At 38.8% G+C, this 19,261-nt stretch overlaps 1 protein-coding gene across 4 annotated transcripts in view; it reads left to right on the top strand.

The window, feature by feature from the left end:
- The window catches only part of MIS18BP1 (MIS18 binding protein 1), a 58,591-nt gene that overhangs the window by 8,774 nt on the left and 30,556 nt on the right, over nucleotides 1-19,261 (top strand). For 3 of the 4 annotated variants that reach the window (XM_043556070.1, XM_043556067.1, XM_043556069.1), the window contains exons 3-4: nucleotides 1,606-1,710; nucleotides 1,932-2,416. In XM_043556070.1, coding sequence (XP_043412005.1) covers nucleotides 1,606-1,710; nucleotides 1,932-2,416 — 590 coding nt within the window. The remainder of the gene's footprint in view (nucleotides 1-1,605; nucleotides 1,711-1,931; nucleotides 2,417-19,261) is intronic. The other variant, XM_043556068.1, reaches the window with a different exon arrangement.

The following is a 19,261-nucleotide window of genomic DNA, read 5'->3' as shown; positions in this document are numbered from 1 at the left end:
TATATAGAGAAAAGAGGACCTGAAGGAAATGAGGAAGTATAAAGAAGTGTAGGGTGTTGTTAGGATAGTCGTTGGATTTGAGAGAATAATCTGGAAAGATAGGAAGTGGTCAGAATCTGAGACATTTGAAGTTGAGATTTTTAATGAGTTACAGTAATTGATAAATATGTTTTATATGGATTTATCTCATATAATCCTTTCAGCAAACACTATGGGTAGATGCTCATTTAATAGTCTAGGAAATGGGGCTTACAAAAAGGTTATGTCTGCTCTATGTATGACATATGATAAGCGATGGGCTAAGAATTAATACAGGTGTCTATTTGAAAGCCCATGCTCTTTACTGCACAATAGATTGTGGATATACTGTTGCATTTCAAAGACAGTGTTATATTTTAACACAAAAAGAGTTTTCTAAGGGAGCTTAAGATAGAGGTAGGGGAATACACAAAATCTGATTCATATAGTCTTGGAGAAAAGGGAGTAGCAAATGAAATAATGCACATTAAAACATATTTTATTTGTCAAGTGGAACTAGAGAGGAAGAAACAACTCACTGCTTTGAAAATCTGATGACTCTTTCCCCAGAAAATGCACATATATACAAACACAAATTTCGTATGTAATTTCAGAGACTTTTTAGATAGTCTACATGGACTTTGTACTCTAAAATAAATGACCCAGATTCTATAGCATGTTATATCTGATTGAATTACCTGTTTGTCTTTACTACATTGCCTTGCCATTTCTAATAGAATGAGCTAAAGAAATAGAAACTTATCCTTTTATGACACACATCATTATGATAAAAATCTTCGTATTAAGACTTCTAAGACTAAAGCTACATACTTAAGCAAAGTCACCACCAATTTTTTTCAATTATAATATTTGAAGTTAAACATATAAAATAAAATAATTGATTTTTTCCTCCAGTTTTAAGTCTATTACCTTCCCCTCTTTATGTAAAAGAAACTCAACCATCAAGAAATAAAACTTAAACCATCTAGGATGCAAAGTAGAATAAAATGTAAGCAATACTATTAGTCCCTACTTGTCTAGTTGATAAGCCTACCAGATTTTTGCCTTTGAAGGCTTACTAAAGAGATGTCAGAGGGGTATAAATTATGGTTGTGTCTGCTATTGAGTCACAACATTTCAACTTTTAACATATAAGCCACAACTCTTCAGCTGTTCTTTCAGCATTTTAGAAATTTACAGCAACCAGAAGCAGAATCAGAATTTTCAAGACTGGATGGTACTTCATATATAATCTTAAGATATACCTATCTGATTTGTTGCAGCACCAGAATTGTATTCCAGATCTCTAAGCTTCTAAGTCCAGTAATATACTTTTGTCTAGAGCTGGCAAGTTATAACATGTAGAGTTTAGAAAAAGTTCTTTCTTGGTGTAATGTAGATAGAATGGGATGAAGGCATGAAAAAATAAAATGAGAAATGGAACTCCTGTGTTACAGAAGTGTACTATATTGATCTGATCATTATTGAATGTAACTCTTTAAGACTTTAAGAAGGCTTTTTTTTCTTCTCAATGACTAATATAATTCAATTTCCTCTTTCTTTAAAAAAAAAAAAACTCAACCTCAGTGCAAGAAGTTCCTCTAGAATCATCAAATAGTACTTTCGTTCCGATAAAGCAAAAGATTCAATGTCAGCAGGAAAAGAAAGCACCTCTGCATAATTTAACTTATGGTAAAGTGCTTTTTGTTTTGTTCAATGTATAGTTAAATGTTCTGGATAATTATTCTCCGGCGTAGGCAGTCCATTTCAGAGAAACACTGGGCAGAAGGGTGGAGCATTCCTAACCTGAAGACTTCTTTCGTATATAAACGGTTTTATATTATTCTATTTCTCTCTTTTAATTTCATTTGATTCTTCTCTAAATTTTGTTTGGCTTTGTATTTTTTTTGCAGAGAGTCCATTTCTGAACCAAGAACATGAAAATGTTTCAGCTGCAGGATTCTCAAACAAGACATTACCTAGAACTCAGTTGGATAAACAAATTCTTCACTCAAAGGAGAATACATTTGTAACCACTAAGTCTAAAAAGGACACCTTTGTTTTAGAAGGTGTTGATTCTATCATTGAAAAATCCCAAAATACTACTGTTGAGACTCTAAATACTAACTGTGTTCCTGTTAAAAATGATGATCAGTTAATGGTTTCTGATAGTAAAGTGGCAACAAAAAGGACTTCACAACAGGAAATTAAGGAAGGAAATGAGAACTCCATGTCCAGAGAGACTGATCTTCTGGGTTCCATGAATGATACATGTAAAATCGTGCTTGCAACTCCAAGGTTTCATATAACAATACCTCAGAAATCAAAAAGAAATGCTTCAAATTGTTCTCTTCCCAGTACACCTCAAACTCTTTCAAATGAAGTTAAAGAAATTAAGGTAGGAAAACTGAAGGCCAATGTACATTTGTGTTTTTACCCTCATTCTTCAAGAGCTTGAGCTCCTAAGCTCTCTCATTAACAGTTTCATGTTTCATTATTATTTAGTGTAGAGGCAGGATGGTCTAGTGAAAAGTGCAGTGGGTTGAAAGTAAGAGAATCCAAGTGTTAAGTTTTAACTTTGCTCTATTATCAGTTGTATCATCTTCAATGGTTTACTTATTCCCTTTGGGGATGAACACTGAGTTCATTTCTTATTTGTTGTTTATTTGTTGTTGTTTTCCTGATTCTTGGGTACTATTAACAGCTATTAAAAGAGAAAGGTATTAGAGGTGCCTGGGTGGCTTAGTTGGTTAAGTGTCCAACTTTGGCTCAGGTCACAATTTTGTGGTTTGTGAGTTCAAGCCCCATGTTGGGCTCTGTGCTGACAGCTCAGAGCGTGGAGCCCATTTCAGAATCTGTGTCTGCCCCTCCCTGCCTCACACTCTGTCTCTCTCTCCTTCAAAAAAATAAACATTAATTTTTTTTTTTTTAAAGAAAAGAATTATAGCATCTGAATATTTGAGAATTTTTCCTGTTGTAAAGTAATATAGAATGATCATTAAAACACTTTAGGCCATCACACTATGTTATATTAGGATAAATTCTCTGAATGAAGTGGAATGGAAATACAAGTTCAAGGAGAAAGATTCAGTGTTCATTTGTGGTTCTATTTCTAGATTCTGGATTCTGTTCCATTGATCTGAGTGTCTGTTTTTGTGCCAGTACCGTACTGTCATGATGATGACAGCTTTGTAACATCACTTGAAGTCCGGGATTGTGATGCCTCCTGCTTTGGTTTTCTTTTTCAAGATTTCTTTGGCTATTCGGGGTGTTTTCTGGTTCCATACAAATTTCAGGATTGTTTGTTTTAGCTCTGTGAAGAATGTTCGTATTACTTTCATAGGGATCATGTTGAATATGTAGATTGCTTTTGGTAGTATCAACATTTTAACAATGTTTGTTCTTCTTATCCAGGAGCGTGGAATATTTTTACATTCTTTTGTGTCTTCAGTTTCTTTCATAAACTTTCTATAGTTTTTAGTATAAATTTTTCACCTCTTTGGTTAAGTTTATTCCTAGGTATTTTATGGTTTTTGGTGCAATTGTAAACGGGATCGATTCCTTGATTTCTCTTTCTGTTGCTTCATTGTTGGTGTGTAGGAATGCAACCGATTTCTGTGTATTGATTTTATATCCTGCAACTTTCCTGAATTCATGGATCAATCTAGCAGGGTTTTGGTGGAATCTTTTGGGTTTTCCATATAGAGTATCATGTCATCTGTGAAGAGTGAAAGTTTGACTTCCTCCTGGCTGATTTGGATACCTTTTATTCCTTTGTGTTGTCTGATTGCCGAGGCTAAGACTTCAAGTACTATGTTGAATAACAGTGGTGATAGTGGACATCCCTGTCATGTTCCTGACCTTAGGGGGAAAGCTCTCAGTTTTTCCCCATTGAGGATGATATTAGAGGTGGGTCTTTCATATATGGCTTTTATGATCTTGAGGTATGATCCTTCTATCCCTACTTTCTTGAGGATTTTTATCAAGAAAGGGTGCTGTATTTTCTCAAATGCTTTCTTTCTCTGCATCTATTGAGAGGATCATGTGGTTCTTGTCCTTTCTTCTATTGATGTGATGTATCAAATTGATTGTTTTATGGATATTGAACCAGCCGTGCATCCCAGGTATAAACCCATTAATCGTGGTGAATAATTCTTTTAATGTGTTGTTGGATCCTGTTGGCTACTATCTTGTTGAGGATTTTTGCATCCATGTTAATCAGGGAAATTGGTCTATAGTTCTCTTTTTTAGTGGGGTCTTTGTCTTGTTTTGGAATCAAGGTAATGCTGGCTTCCTAGAAAGAGTTTGGAAATTTTCCTTCCATTTCTTTTTGGAACAGCTTCAAGAGAATAGATGCCAACTCTCCTTTAAATGTTTGGTAGAATTCCCCTGGAAAGCCATCTGGCCCTGGACTCTTGTTTTCTGGGAGATTTTTTATTACTAATTTGACTTCTTTACTGGTTATGGGTCTGTTCAAATTTTCTATTTCTTCCTGTTTCAGTTTTGGGAGTTTATATATTTCCAGGAATTTGTCCATTTCTTCCAGATTACCCAAAATATTGGCATATAATTGCTCATAATATTCTCTTAATATTGTTTGTATTTCTGCTGTGTTGGTTATGATCTCTCTTCTTTCATTCTTGATTTTATTTATTTGGGTCCTTTCTTTTTTGATCAGACTGGCTAGGGGTTTATCAATTTTGTTAATTCTTTCAAAGAACTAGTTCCTGGTTTCATTGATCTGTTGTACTGGATTTTTTTGTTTGTTTGAATAGCATTGATTTCTGCTGTAATCTTTATTATTTCCTGTCCGCTGCTGGTTTTGGGTTTTATTTCCTGTTCTTATACTTCCTTAAGGTGTAAGTTTAGGTTGTGTATCTGAGACCTTTCTTTCTTCTTTAGGAAGCATGGATTGCTATATACTTTCCTCTTATGACCACCTTTGCTGTGTCCCAGAGTTTTTAGGCTGTGGTGTTATCATTTTCATTGGCTTCCATGTACTTTTTAATTTCCTCTTTAACTTCTTGGTTAGCCCTTCATTCTTTAGTAGGATGTTCTTTAGTGTCCAAGTATTTGTTATCTTTCCAAATTTTTTCTTGTGGTCGATTTTGAGTTTTGTAGTGTTGTGGTCTGAAAATAAGCACGGTATGATCTTGAAATTTTTGTATTTGTTGAGAGCTGATTTGTGACCCAGTATGTCATCTATTCTGGAGAATGTTCCATGTGAACTCGAGAAGATGTGTATTCTGCTGCTTTAGGATGAAATGTTCTGAATATGTCTGTAAAGTCCATCCAGTGCAGTATGTCATTCAAAGCCATTGTTTCCTTATTGATTTTCTGTTTAGATGATCTGTCCATTGCTGTAAGTAAGGTGTTAAAGTTCCCTACTATTATGGTATTACTATCAATGAGTTTCTTTATGTTTGTAATTAATTTATTTATATATTTGGGTGCTTTCATGTTTGGAGCATAAATGTTTACAATTGTTAGACCTTCTTGGTGGATAGACCCCTTAATTGTGATATAATGCCTTTCTTCATCTCTCTGTTACAGTCTTTATTTTAAAATGTAGATTGTCTGATATAAGTATGGCTACTCCAGCTTTCTTTTGATGACCATTAGCATGATAGGTGGTTCTCCATCCCCTTACTTTCAATCTGAAGGTGTCTTTAGGTCTAAAGTGGGTCTTTTGTAAACAGCATATAGATGGATCTTGTTTTCTTATCCATTCTGTTACCCTGTGTCTTTTGATTGGAGCATTTAATCCATTGACGTTTAGAGTGGGGACTAAAAGATATGAATTCATTACCGTTATGTTGTCTGTAGAGTTGGGAGTTTCTAGTGGTGTTCTCTGGTCTTTCTAGTTTTTGTTGCTTTTGGGCTTTTGGTTTTTGTTTTGTTTTGTTTTGTTTCATCTCTTCTCCCCTCAGAGAGTCCCCCTTAAAATTTCTTGCAGGGCTGGTTTAGTGGTCATGAACTCCTTTGGTTTTGGTCTGGGAAACTTTTAATCTCTCCTTCTATTCTGAATGACAGCCTTACTGGGTAAAGAATTCTTGGCTGCATATTTTTTCTGAATCAGCACATTGAATATATCCTGCCACTCCTTTCTGCCTGCTAAGGTTCTGTGGATAGGTCTGCTCTGAACCTGATCTGTCTTCCTTGTAGGTTAAGGACTTTGTTTCCCTTGCTGCTTTCATTATTCTTTCCTTGCCTGAGTATTTTGTGAATTTGACTATGATATGCCTTGTTGATGGCCAGTTTTTGTTGAATCTAATGGGAATTCTCTGTGCTTCCTGGATTTTGATGTCTTGTGTTTCCCCAGGTTAGGAAAATTTTCTGCTATCATGTGCTCACATAACCCTTTTACCCCTTTCTCTCTTCATCTTCTGGAACCCCTGTGATTTTGACGTTATTCCTTTTTAATGAGTCATTGAGTTCTCTAATTCTTATATCATGCTATTTTGCCTTAGTCTCCCTCCTTTTTTCTGTTTCATTATTCTCTATAAGTTTGTCCTCTGTATCACTGACTTGCTTCTCTACTTCCTCCATCCTTGCCACCATGGCATCCATTTAAAAATGCAGCTCAGGGGCGCCTGGGTGGCGCAGTCGGTTAAGCGTCCGACTTCAGCCAGGTCACGATCTTGCGGTCCGTGAGTTCGAGCCCCGCGTCAGGCTCTGGGCTGATGGCTCAGAGCCTGGAGCCTGTTTGTGATTCTGTTGTCTCCCTCTCTCTCTGCCCCTCCCCCGTTCATGCTCTGTCTCTTTCTGTCCCAAAAATAAATAAACATTGAAAAAAATAAATAAATAAAAAATAAAAATGCAGCTCAGTTACAGCATTTTTTATTTCATCCTGACTTTGACTTGTTTTAACTCCACAGAATGGGATTCTATGCTATTTTCAACACCAGCTAGTATTCTTATTATCATGATTCTAAATTCTGGTTCAGACATCTTGCTTGTATCTGTGTTGATTTAGTCTCTGGCTGTCATTTCTTTCTGTTCTTCCTTTTGGGGTGAATTCCTTCATTTTGTCATTTTGAAGGAAAAAAAGGAATTAATAAAGTAAAAACAAAATTAATAAAAAACAGCACAAAAAAATCAAATAAATGATGCTAGATCCTAGGTGTGTTTTGGTCTGGTTGTGAAAGAAGCTTGACAGAGAAAAAAGGGAAAGAAAAGGAAAATGGAAAATGTTTGAAAATTTTAAAAAAGGAAAACAGTAAACTAGAATAAAATGAAGTGATGAAAGTAAAATAGAATGTAAAAAATTTACAAAAAAGTAAAAAATATAGTAGAAAAAATTTAAGAAAAATCTTTTAAATAAAAATGGAAATTAAATTTTTTCTCTTTCTGTGTTAAAGAATAAGAAAAAAAGAAAAAAAATTGAATAGATGGACCAGAAATATAATGAAATACGATTGAAATTACATCCTGTTTCCCCTAGAAGTCAAACTATGAAGCACTGAATAGTCTGTAAACTAAGCAGAAGGAGAGACTTGTGTTCTTCAAGAGTGAGGTTGGCCTAGTTGGGCGGGACTTAGTGTAATGGCTCTGTTCTCTACCAGATGGCGCTGCTTAGCTTACTGGGGTGGATTTTTAGGGAAGATGTAGGCATGTATGTGCATGCATGGGAGGGCTGAAAATGGCATCACCCAGCTACCCAGTCTCTAGTATCAGAACTCTGTGCTCTCCCCTACCGGTAATCAAGCATCCTTCCTTTGCCTCCAGTTTCCATACATTCCTTGCTTCTACAGTGTCCGTGACCATGCCATCAGGCTGCCAGGAGGCATCTCCTCCTAAGTTTTATCATAAGTGGGGCTGTGTTTCTCAACCCCCCCTCACTTCTGAGGGACTGCAGCTTTGACCTCCCTCTCAGACCCTCTGGGGGAGGGTCTTACTGAGCAATGACTGGGTGCAGGCCTGCCCCCAGTTTCATTCGTGAGACTGTGCTGCTGCCAATGCCCAGAGACTGTGGCTGGGTGCCAGCTTGCCCCAGAAAAATTTCTTGTGATCATGTAGCAGCAGCATTTCAGGGATTATGGCAAATCACAACATACATTTGGTACCGGACTTCCCCCTTAACATCCTTCTTCCAACACCAGCAGATGTGGTTGTTCCCCAGGGTCCACTGGGACCTTTGCCTACAGCATCTACCGGATGTTCTCCCAGAGGGGAACTGCCACTCTTTATGTGGCCCGAGGACCCCTTGGACCTCGCTCTCTGTTCCTGGGGATTTGCCCTTCCCACCATACCACTGCCAGGTTTTGAGCTGCAGAGTTCAGACTCAGTGCTCCCCCTGTTTATAGAGTCTTAGTGGAATTTAAACCTTCTTCTTTCTGCTTTCTTCCTTTTTTTGTTCAGTGCCTTGTGGCTGTTTCCACTCTTCCAGTTACTCTCCAGCTGCTTTCAGGGTGGGGGGTGTTTTTCCTGTACTCTCTCCCTGTCTCTGTCTTTTCTCCACAAGCAAAAACAGCTCCCTGACCTCTGCGGCTTCTCTCTCCCCGAGATCACCTCTCCGTGCTGCTGTGTGCTTGCCGAGTTCTGTGGTTTAGGTTGTACAATTGTTGTGTTAATCCTCAAATCAGTTTCCTACGTGTACAAGATGGTTTAGTGTTGATCTGGCTGCATTTCAGGGATGAGAGATGGAAAAAAAACTTCTGTGCTGTTCTGCCATCTTGGCCCCTTAGAGATTACTTTAAAATAAAATCTTTGGGGCACCTGGGTGGCGCAGTCGGTTAAGCGTCCGACTTCAGCCAGGTCACGATCTCGTGGTCCGTGAGTTCGAGCCCCGCGTCAGGCTCTGGGCTGATGGCTCAGAGCCTGGAGCCTGTTTCCGATTCTGTGTCTCCCTCTCTCTCTGCCCCTCCCCCGTTGATGCTCTGTCTCTCTCTGTCCCAAAAATAAATAAACGTTGAAAAAAAAAATTAAAAAAAAAAAATTAAAAAAATAATAAAATAAAATCTTTAAAAAAATAAATAAAATAAAATAAAATAAAATCTTAAAAAAATAAATCCTATCTAAATTGAAAGTGTGATATAATAATCATAGTTTTATATTTCAGTGTATTCTTAGAAGTTGCATTATTCGCAAATATTTAGACTTACAATGAAAAATTTTAGATTTTGCTTTAAAAATATGTGAGATGGGTTGAACAAAAAAGTTTGAGGACAACTGTAATGGGAGATCCCACAGCACTAATACTATCATTGCTACAGTGCTGTTTATCTTACTACAAGAAGACCAAGCCTCCTAAGACTCTTATCTCTATACAATTCTATACATCCCCTAATTCTGACACTATCTCTCACTCATCTCCAGTTATCCAAACATTACATTGTACCCTCTTGAACTCAAGGTATGTCATTAGCAAAATCTTATATTCTCAGTTTTCTGTGAACTTTTCTTAACTTTGCTATAACCAGAATATGATTTCTTAAATGGTGGCTCTTTTTTCTCCCATATCCCACATTGTTGGACCTAGAGATGATATAATATGTCTCTTTTGTTCCTCATTACGGTTTCAGGCCATTTTCCTTCTTTGTCTTTAACAGAAACCCTCCCCTGCCCCAGCTTCTTTGATGTATGTGCTGTAAAACTTTATTGATCCCTGTTCCTCTTTTTGTGGTCACATAAAATACAATATAGTCATGTTGCATGACTGTTGAAGTGTTTAATACCTGTTACTTTTTCCTCTGTTACTACTTCTGTCATCAACTCTGGTGACACCAACATCCATATTGATAATCCATCCAGCCTCCTTGAATTCTTTTTTTTTTTTTTTTTAATATTTTTAAAGTTTATTTATATGGATAGAGTGAACAGGAGAGGGGCAGAGAGAGGGAGAGAGAGAATTCTAAGCAGGCCCTGCCCTGTCAGCGTAGAACCTGACACAGGGCTCGAACTCATGAACTGTGAAATCATGACCTGAGCTGAAGCCAAGAGTTGGACACCCAATTGACTGAGCCACCCAGGTGCCCCCAGCCTCCTTAAATTCTTGATCTTAAGCGACCTTTCCCTTATCCACTATTCTAGTCACAGCATACCTTGTCTTTGCCAGTACCTGCACCAGATTTTCAGTTTCAAGCATCCTGCTCTCACCAACTCCTATCTTTCTAGACAATTCTACCCCTACCACTCTTCTTCCCCCACTATCAATACTCCACCTAAGGCAATCTTTAGTCCATCCGCTCTCTCTTGTCCTCATTTCCCTCTTTACCTGACACAAATTCCATGGCCTTATTATTATAACCATTCTTTTGATTTAACTTTTAGTTCTCTATTGCTTTTCCCTCTGTCCCCTTTTAACAAAGTTGTGACCTTAAAATTATCTCTTCTTTTGCTATATACCTATACCTAAGAAGCAGCAGCTGGAACAAAATGCACAACCATACTGACTGGTCTCATTTTAAATTTGACAACAAACCTCAAGTGGACTCTCAATATTGCACATCAGTCCTGCTACACTTCACTTGTCAATCCACCCTACACTCTGACTTTCATAGAATAATATTTCATGCTCTTTCTCTCTTAAGATCTCCAAATCTCTCTCTTCCTTATTCTCAACTTATTGAGAGCCTTATATTCCCATTATTAAATCTGCCAATGTACTTACTGCTTCATCTACATATTCTGCTTTCCCTTCTGTTATATGAACAATTTGTGCTCCCGTTTCTTTTATTTTTTTTAATTTTTTTTTAATGCTGATTTATTTTTAAGAGAGAGAGAGAGTACAAGCAGGGGAAGAACAGAGAGAGAGGGAGACACAGAATCTGAAACAGGCTCCAGGCTTTGAACTGTCAGCACAGAGCCTGATGCAGGGCTCGAACTCAGGAACCATGAAGTCATGACCTGAGCCAAATTCAGACGCTCAACTGACTGAGCCACCCAGGCGCCCCTTGTGCTCCCTTTTCTTTTTTTTTTTTTTTTTTTTTTTTAATTTTTTTTTTTCAACGTTTATTTATTTTTGGGACAGAGAGAGACAGAGCATGAACGGGGGAGGGGCAGAGAGAGAGGGAGACACAGAATCGGAAACAGGCTCCAGGCTCTGAGCCATCAGCCCAGAGCCTGACGCGGGGCTCGAACTCACCGACCAAGAGATCGTGACCTGGCTGAAGTCGGACGCTTAACCGACTGCGCCACCCAGGCGCCCCTTGTTTTTCTCTTATACACCACATCCAAACCTTGAGGAAATCCTGTTGATTCTGCTGTCCTGAATTTGGCCACTTCTCACTATTCAATCACTACTTAGTGGTCCAGAGCACTTAATTTCTTGCATTATATATATACACTAATGGTCTCCCTGCTTCCTCTGTTGCCTCCCTCTCCAGAAAGAAGCCAGAATTTTTATATAATCCAATATCTACCTAGTAGCCCCTTAAAATAATAAATCATCTCATTACTCTGCTCCAAATCCTCTAAATTTTCTGTCTTCAAGAGAAAACCCTAAGCCTTTACCATAGTTTACAAGACTCTACATAATTCTGTCCTGGACATGCCTACCCCATGCTCTCTTGATTACTCCTTTCAAGCTCCTTTCCCTCTGTGCTATCTGCTCAGGGCCTTTGTACCTGTTCCCTTTGCCTGGAAGACTCTACTCTGAGATACCCATATGGCTTATTCCTCACTTTATTCATTTCTCTGTTCCAAGACCTTCCATGACTAAGTAAGTATTCCTTATACTTACTATTTTTTTATTTTGAACACGAACAGGGAGAATTTTTATTTTTATTTTTTATATTAAATATAATTTATTGTGAAATTGGTTTCCATACAACATCCAGCGCTCATCCCAACAGGTGCCCTACTCAATGCCCATCACCCATTTCCCCTCTCCCCCACCTCCCATCAACCCTCAGTTTGTTCTCAGTATGTAAGAGTCTATTATGGTTTGCCTCCTTCCCTCTCTGTAACGTTTTCCCCCCCTTCACCTCCCCCATTGACTTCTGTTAAGTTTCTCAGGATCCACGTAGGAGTGAAAACATATGATACCTTTCTTTCTCTGCCTGACTTACTTCACTTACCATAATACTCTCCAGTTCCATCCCCGTTGCTACAAATGGCCAGATTTTATTCTTTGTCATTGCCAAGTAGTATTCCATTGTATACATAAACCACAATTTCTTTATCCCATTCATCAGTTGATGGACATTTAGGCTCTTTCCATAGTTTGGCTACCGTTGAAAGTGCTGCTATAAACATTGCAGTACAAGTGCCCCTGCGCATTACCACTCCTGTATCCCTTGGGTAAATTCCTAGCAGTGCTATTGCTGGTCATAGGGTAGATCTATTTGTAATTTTTTGAGAAACTTCCACACTGTCTTCCAGAGCGGCTGCATTAGTTTGCATTCCCACCAACAGTGCAAGAAGGTTCCCATTTCCCCACATCCTCTCCAGCATCAATAGTCTCCTGATTTGTTCATTTTAGTCACTCTGACAGGCACGAGGTGGTATCTCAGTGTGGTTTTGATTTGTATTTCCCTGATGAGGAATAACATTGAGCATCTTTGCATGTGCCTGTTGGCCGTCTGGATGTCTTCTTTAGAAAAATGTCTATTCTTGTCTTCTGCCCATTTCTTCACTAGATTATTTGTTTTTCGGGTGTGGAGTTTGGTGAGTTCTTTATAGATTTTGGATACTAGCCCTTTATCCGATATGCCATTTGCAAATATCTTTTCCCATTCTGTCAGTTGCCTTTTAGTTTTGTTGATTGTTTCCTTTGCATTGGAGAAGATTTTTATCTTGATGAAGTCCCAATAGTTCATGTTTGCTTTTAATTCCCTTGCCTTTGGAGATGTGTCGAGTAAGAAATTGCTGTGGCTGAGGTCAGAGAGGTTTTTTCCTGCTTTCTCCTCTAGGGGTTGATGGTTTCCTGTCTTACATTCAGGTCCTTCATCCATTTTGAGTTTATTTTTGTGAATGGTGTAAGAAAGTGGTCTAGTTTTATTCTCCTGCATGTTGCTGTCCAGTTCTCCCAGCACCATTTGTTAAAGAGACTGTCTTTTTTCCATTGGATATTCTTTCCTGCTTTGTCAAAGATTAGTTGGCCATACTTTTGTGGGTCCAATTCTGGAGTCTCTTTTCTAGTCCATTGGTCTATGTGTCTGTTTTTGTGCCTATACCATGCTGTCTTGATGATTACAGCTTTGTAGTAGAGGCTAAAAGTCTGGGATTGTGATGCCTCCCACTTTGGTTTTCTTCTTCAGTATTACCTTGGCTATTCGGGGTCTTTTGTGGTTCCATACAAATTTTAGAATTGTTTGTTCTAGTTTTGAGAAGAATGCCAGTGCAGTTTTGATTGGAATTGCCTTGAATGTGTAGATTGTTTTGGGTTGTATTGACGTTTTAACAATATTTATTCTTCAAATCCATGAGCATGGAATGTTTTTCCATTTCTTTGTATCTTCTTCAACTTCCTTCATAAGCTTCCTATAGTTGACAGCATACAGATCTTTTACCTCTTTGGTTAGGTGGTTCTGGGTGCAACTGTGAATGGGATCAGTTTCTTTATTTCTCTTTCTGTTGCTTCATTATTGGTGTATAAAAATGCAACCAATTTCTGTACATTGATTTTGTACCCTGTGACTTTGCTGAATTCATGTATCAGTTCCAGCAGACTTTTGGAGTCTGTGAGGTTTTCCATGTAGAGTATCATGTCGTCTGTGAAAAGTGAAAGTTTGACTTCATCTTTGCCAATTTTGATGCCTTTGATTTCCTTATGTTGTCTGATTGCTGATGCTATGACTTCCAATTCTATGTTAAACGACAGTGGTGAGAGTGGACATCCCTGTTGTGTTGCTGATCTCAGGCGGAAAGCTCTCAGTTTTTTCCGCATTGAGGATGATATTAACTGTGGGCTTTTCATAAGTGACTTTTATGATGTTTAAGTATGTTCCTTGTATCCCAACTTTCTGGAGGGCTTTTATTAAGAAAGGATGCTGTATTTTGTCAAATGCTTTTTCTACATCTAGTGACAGGATCATATGGTTCTTATCTTTTATTAATATGATGTATCACATTGATTGATTTGCAAATACTGAACCAGCCCTGCAACCCAGGAATGAATCCCACTAGATCATGGAGAATAATTCTTTTTATATGCTGTTGGATTCGATTTGCTAGTATCTTGATGAGAATTTTTGCATCCATATTCATCAGGGATGTTGGCCTGTAGTTCTCGTTTTTTGCTGGGTCTCTCTGGTTTGGAAATCAAAGTAATGGTGGCTTCATAGAATAAGTCTGGAAGTTTTCCTTCCCTTTCTATTTTTTGGAACAGCTTGAGAAGGATAGGTATTATCTCTGCTTAAATGTCTGGTAGAATTCCCCAGGGAAGCCATCTGGTCCTGGAGTTTTATTTGTTGGGAGATTTTTATTTTTATTTTTTAATGTTTATTTATTTTTGACAGAGAGAGAGACAGAGCATGAGTGGGGGAGGGGCAGAGAGAGAGGGAGACACAAAATCCGAAGCAAGCTCCAGGCTTTGAGGTGTCAGCACAGAGCCTGACATGGGGCTCGAACTCACAGACTGTGAGAGCATGACCTGAGCCAAAGTCGGACACTCAACTGACTGAGCCCCATCCAGGTGCCCCATTTGGGAGATTTTTGATAACTGATTCAATATCTTCCCTACTTATGGGCCTGTTCAAATTTTCTATTTCTTCCCATTTGAGTTTTGGAACTGTGTGGGTGCTTAGGAATTTGTCCGTTTCTTCCAGGTTGTCCAGTTTGTGTTGGCATATAATTTTTCATAGTATTCCCTGAAAATTTCTCAGGGATTGATTGTAATAATTTCATTTTCATTTGTGATTTTATCTATTTGGGTCCTCTCTCTTCTTTTTGAGAAGGCTGGCTAGAGGTTTATCAATTTTGTTTATTTTTTCAAAAAACCAACTCTTGGTTTCATTGATCTGATCTACTGTTTTTTTGGATTCTGTATTGTTTATTTCTGCTCTGATCTTTATTATTTCTCTTTTTCTGCTGGGTTTGAGGTGTCTTTGCTGTTCTGCTTCTAGTTTCTTTAGGTGTGCTATTCAATTTTGTATTTGGGATTTTTCTTGTTTCTTGATTGCAATGTATTTTCCTCTCAGGACTGCCTTCGCTGCATCCCAAAGCGTTTGAATTGTTGTATTTTCGTTTTGTTTCCATATATTTTTTAATTTCTTCTCTAATCGCTTGGTTGACCCATTCATTCTTTAGTAGGATGTTCTTTAACCTCCATGCTTTTGGAGGTTTTCCAGACTTTTCCTGTGGTTGATTTCAAACTTCATAGCATTGTGATCTGAAAGTGTGCATGGTATGATCTCAGTTATTTTATACTTATTAAAGGCTGTTTTGTGGCCCAGTGTGTGATCTATCTTAGAGAATTTCCATGTGCACTCGAGAAGAAAGTATATTCTGTTGCTTTGGAATGCAGAGTTTTAAATATATCTATCAAGTCTATCCGGTCCAATGTATCATTCAGGGTTCTTGTTTCTTTATTGATTCTCTGTCTAGATGATCTGTCCATTGTTGTAAGTAGAGTATTAACGTCCCCTGTAGTTACCACATTCTTATCAGTAAGATTGCTCATGTTTGTGATTAATTGTTTTATATTTTTGGGTGTTGCCGAATTCGGTGCATAGACATTTATAATTGTTAGCTTTTCCTGATGGATAGACCCTGTAATTATTATATAATGCCCTTCTTCATCTCTTGTTACAGCCTTTAATTTAAAGTTGAGTTTGTTTGATGTAAATATGGCTACTCCAGCTTTCTTTTGACTTCCAGTAGCATGACAGATAGTTCTCCATCCCCTCACTTTCAATCTGCAGGTGTTCTCATGTCTAAAATGAGTCTCTTGTAGACAGCAAATAGATGGGTCTTGTTTTTTTATCCATTCTTATACCCTATGTCTTTTGGTTGGAGCATTTAGTCCATTTGCATTCAGTGTTACTATTGAAAGATATGGGTTTAGAGTCATTGTGATGTCTGTAGGTTTCATGCTTGTAGTGATGTCTCTGGTACTTTGTGGTCCTTGCAACATTTCACTCGCAGAGTTCCCCTTAGGATCTCTTGTAGGGCTGGTTTAGTGGTGATGAATCCCTTCAGTTTTTGTTTGTTTGGGAAAACCTTTATCTCTCCTATTCTGAATTACAGGCTTGCTGGATAAAGGATTCTTGGCTACATATTTTTCCTGTTCATCACATTGCTCTCTGTTGTTGTCACTTTGGTTATTTTATTACCCTACTCTTAGTGATATTTTGGAACCCCCACCAGGTGTGCTTTGATTTATTCTTTGGATTAGCCCTGTAAAGGAGAACAGATAGACAAACAGGAGACAAAAACATGCAAACACACAAACAAATAACACAAACAGAAACAAAAATCTAAAGACTAAAAACAAGAAACCCCAAAATACTGACTACAAGTAATGAAGAGGGTGGAGGCGGTCCTGATGGAGGAGCACATACAAAGAGAGAAATGACAGGAGGCGGGGGTTGGGGGGGAGAAAAAATAAACATTGACGAGGCAGAGAGACTAAAAGGCTTAATCCAGAGAGAGAGAAAGGAAAATAAAGGAGGCAGAGAAAATGAAACAAAGATAAAGTTACCTAGACAAACTATATGGCTTGATTATTTCAGAGAGAGAGAAGGGAGTGTTAAGAAGGAGGTGTAGAACATGTATCAAGACAATGGATTGAATATGTCTGTTTAGACCAATAACCAGAGTAACCAGCCTAGGGAAAGGAAGAGATAAGGAGGAGAAATGGTGTGGGTAGAATATATCTATATATCCAGAATTGACCTAGAGTTAACCCAGGCAATGCTGCTGCACTTGTTTGGAGGAGCTGTCCGCAGGGTCTGTCCCTCTCCAGTAGATAGGCAGTTAGTTACCCAGTGCGGAGGGGCATGGTTTGGGGTAGTCTGGACCCACCTCCACTGTGGGCCCCTTGAGGGATCCCTGAGGCCCTGCCTTGGTGGTGGTTGTGGTGGCGGCAGCGGGGAGATGATGATTCCCTAGTCTCTTCTCCACAGAGCTGGACCCGGTGGACTCAGTTTGAGTCATCCTCACTGTGCCATGGCTGCAGACGGGGCAGTCCTTCTCTCTCTGCCAACTCCCCTGACCCTGTGCTTGGCTAGGACTCAAAGTCCCGTTCTGTGCACTCTGGCACTGGGGAAGCTTCTCTCAATGCAGCCCGATATGTGGTCCTGGCTGGATATGTCTGTGCCTCTGCACTTCAGGGAGGACTGCCTTCTCCTACTGCAGACTGCACCGCAGTCCTTGCCGCCAGGGGTGGCGAACGCAGGCGCAGGCGGACACAGGCAGGCTTTGTGTTTTCCCACAGCACTCCAGGGAGGTGGCCACTTTCTCCTATTGTAGACTGCGCAGCCAGCCGACCTACCTTGCTGGGGAGCCCCCCGGGGTGGCAGACACAGGCAGGCTTTGTCTTTTCCCACAGCACTCCAGGGAGGGGGCCTCCTTCTCCTACTGCGGCCTGTGTCCTCAGCCCAGCCACTGAGCCCGGGGATGGCAGACGCAGGCAGGCTTTGTACTATCGCGCAGCCCCCCAGGGAGGGAATCACTTTCTCCAACTGCGGACTTCTCCCCTGACCTACCCAGGTGCGTGAACAGGTAGCCGACCCCAGTGCAAAGAAAGCCCCTCAGTTAGAGATAGGATCCCTCTCAGTCTCAGTCTGAGGTCTTTCTCCTGTCCAGATACGGTCCTGCACTTCCCTAGCCGCTTTTTCTGTTTCCTTTGTTTTTCTGCAGAAGGGGGTCTCTCACCTCCGTGCCCACACAGCCCTTTTTATCTCCCCCAGTTCGCAATCATCCACCTATCTTTTCTCCAGTTTTCCTATTTTCTTCCTGATAGATTCAGTTTCTTTTCCTCCCAGGCTCTGGGGTTCAAAGTCCTCTGGCTTCTGCACTTCTTTCTTTGAGAGACACGGGAAGTATGGATCCCCCTACTTCTCCCCTTGTATTTATTTTTGATCATTATCACTGGCAGACATTATTTGTCCATTTGTTTGGATATAACCACCACCAGTCGACTTGCTTCCGCACACCCTCTCCCAACCCCTGTGCTTATACATGCATGCACACACACATTACACATTTGCTCTAATAGGGCAGCTGTTTTATTTTGTTTCTTGCCAAAACCCACTGCCTAAAACAGTGCCTGGCACATAGTAGAGCTCAAGAAATATTTGCTGAATGACTATGAATAAACATTTTGATATTTTATGTAAGCAGGATGGTACAAGATACTAGAGCCAGAATTCCCAAATTTGTAACCCCACTGTGCCCCTCACTAGCTGCATGTGACATGACAAGGTATTTAACTAGACTTTGTAGTTTTTCTTTATAAAATGAGGATAATATTACCTGCCTCCTAGTGTTACAAGGTTAACATGAGTCATTGAATCTAAGGTGGTTGGAGCACTGCCTAGTGGTTTTTATTTTTAATATCATCTACATCTGTCTGTTCTTTGATCTATCTTAGGTAGTTCCAGATGTGGAAGTGTTAAAAAGAAAAAAGGAATTTCATTGCCTGTTCCCCAAGTTCTACCTGTAACTTTAAAAATGAACATAACTGAGGAAAAAAAATAAAAATTAAAATGAACATAATTGAGAAGTGCAATAATTAAGAGCACCTTCCATTTTAGCACATTTTTCTGGCTTAGTATAAAACTACCACTGAAGAATTTATCTTTATAAATTTGTAATTTTTTATATGTAAAGTAAATGGCTACTCAAATTATTTTACGACTTTTGCTGAATTTCTCATCAGAAATAGTTCAGTGTTAAATTGTTAGTCAATAAAAGCAATTCCTTAATACAGACATTCACAGAAATTTTCCTCTACAATTGTATTTTGTCCTAAAATAAAGAATTTTCTGAGCTGTTTAGATGTTTGCTTTGGGATAGATTGCTGTTAAATACAGATTATTAGCAATCACCTTCATAGTTTAGAAAAAACTGAATGCAACTCAAAATCAACCTTGCAAAAACAAAATGCTGTATTTTTTAGGGGATAAGAGTGATGGTGCAGTGTATACTATATAACTGATTCTTTTTTCTAAGTTAGGTCTTTTGTCTTTAATGGATACCTTAGAATTTTAGGTAATTTTTTTTCTCCAGTGTTGGAGATATTTGACATAATATTTGAAGTATAATTGATTTTGGATTGGAGAGCAAATTATGCAGTATAACCCCCATTCATTCTCCCTCTTTTCTGTTTCATTATATATAAGAGTTTTTACCTTAT

The sequence above is a fragment of the Prionailurus bengalensis genome, chromosome B3, assembly GCF_016509475.1.
Source record: "Prionailurus bengalensis isolate Pbe53 chromosome B3, Fcat_Pben_1.1_paternal_pri, whole genome shotgun sequence".
NCBI classification, from domain to species: domain Eukaryota; kingdom Metazoa; phylum Chordata; class Mammalia; order Carnivora; family Felidae; genus Prionailurus; species Prionailurus bengalensis.
This window is presented reverse-complemented; position numbering and strand designations above follow the sequence as displayed.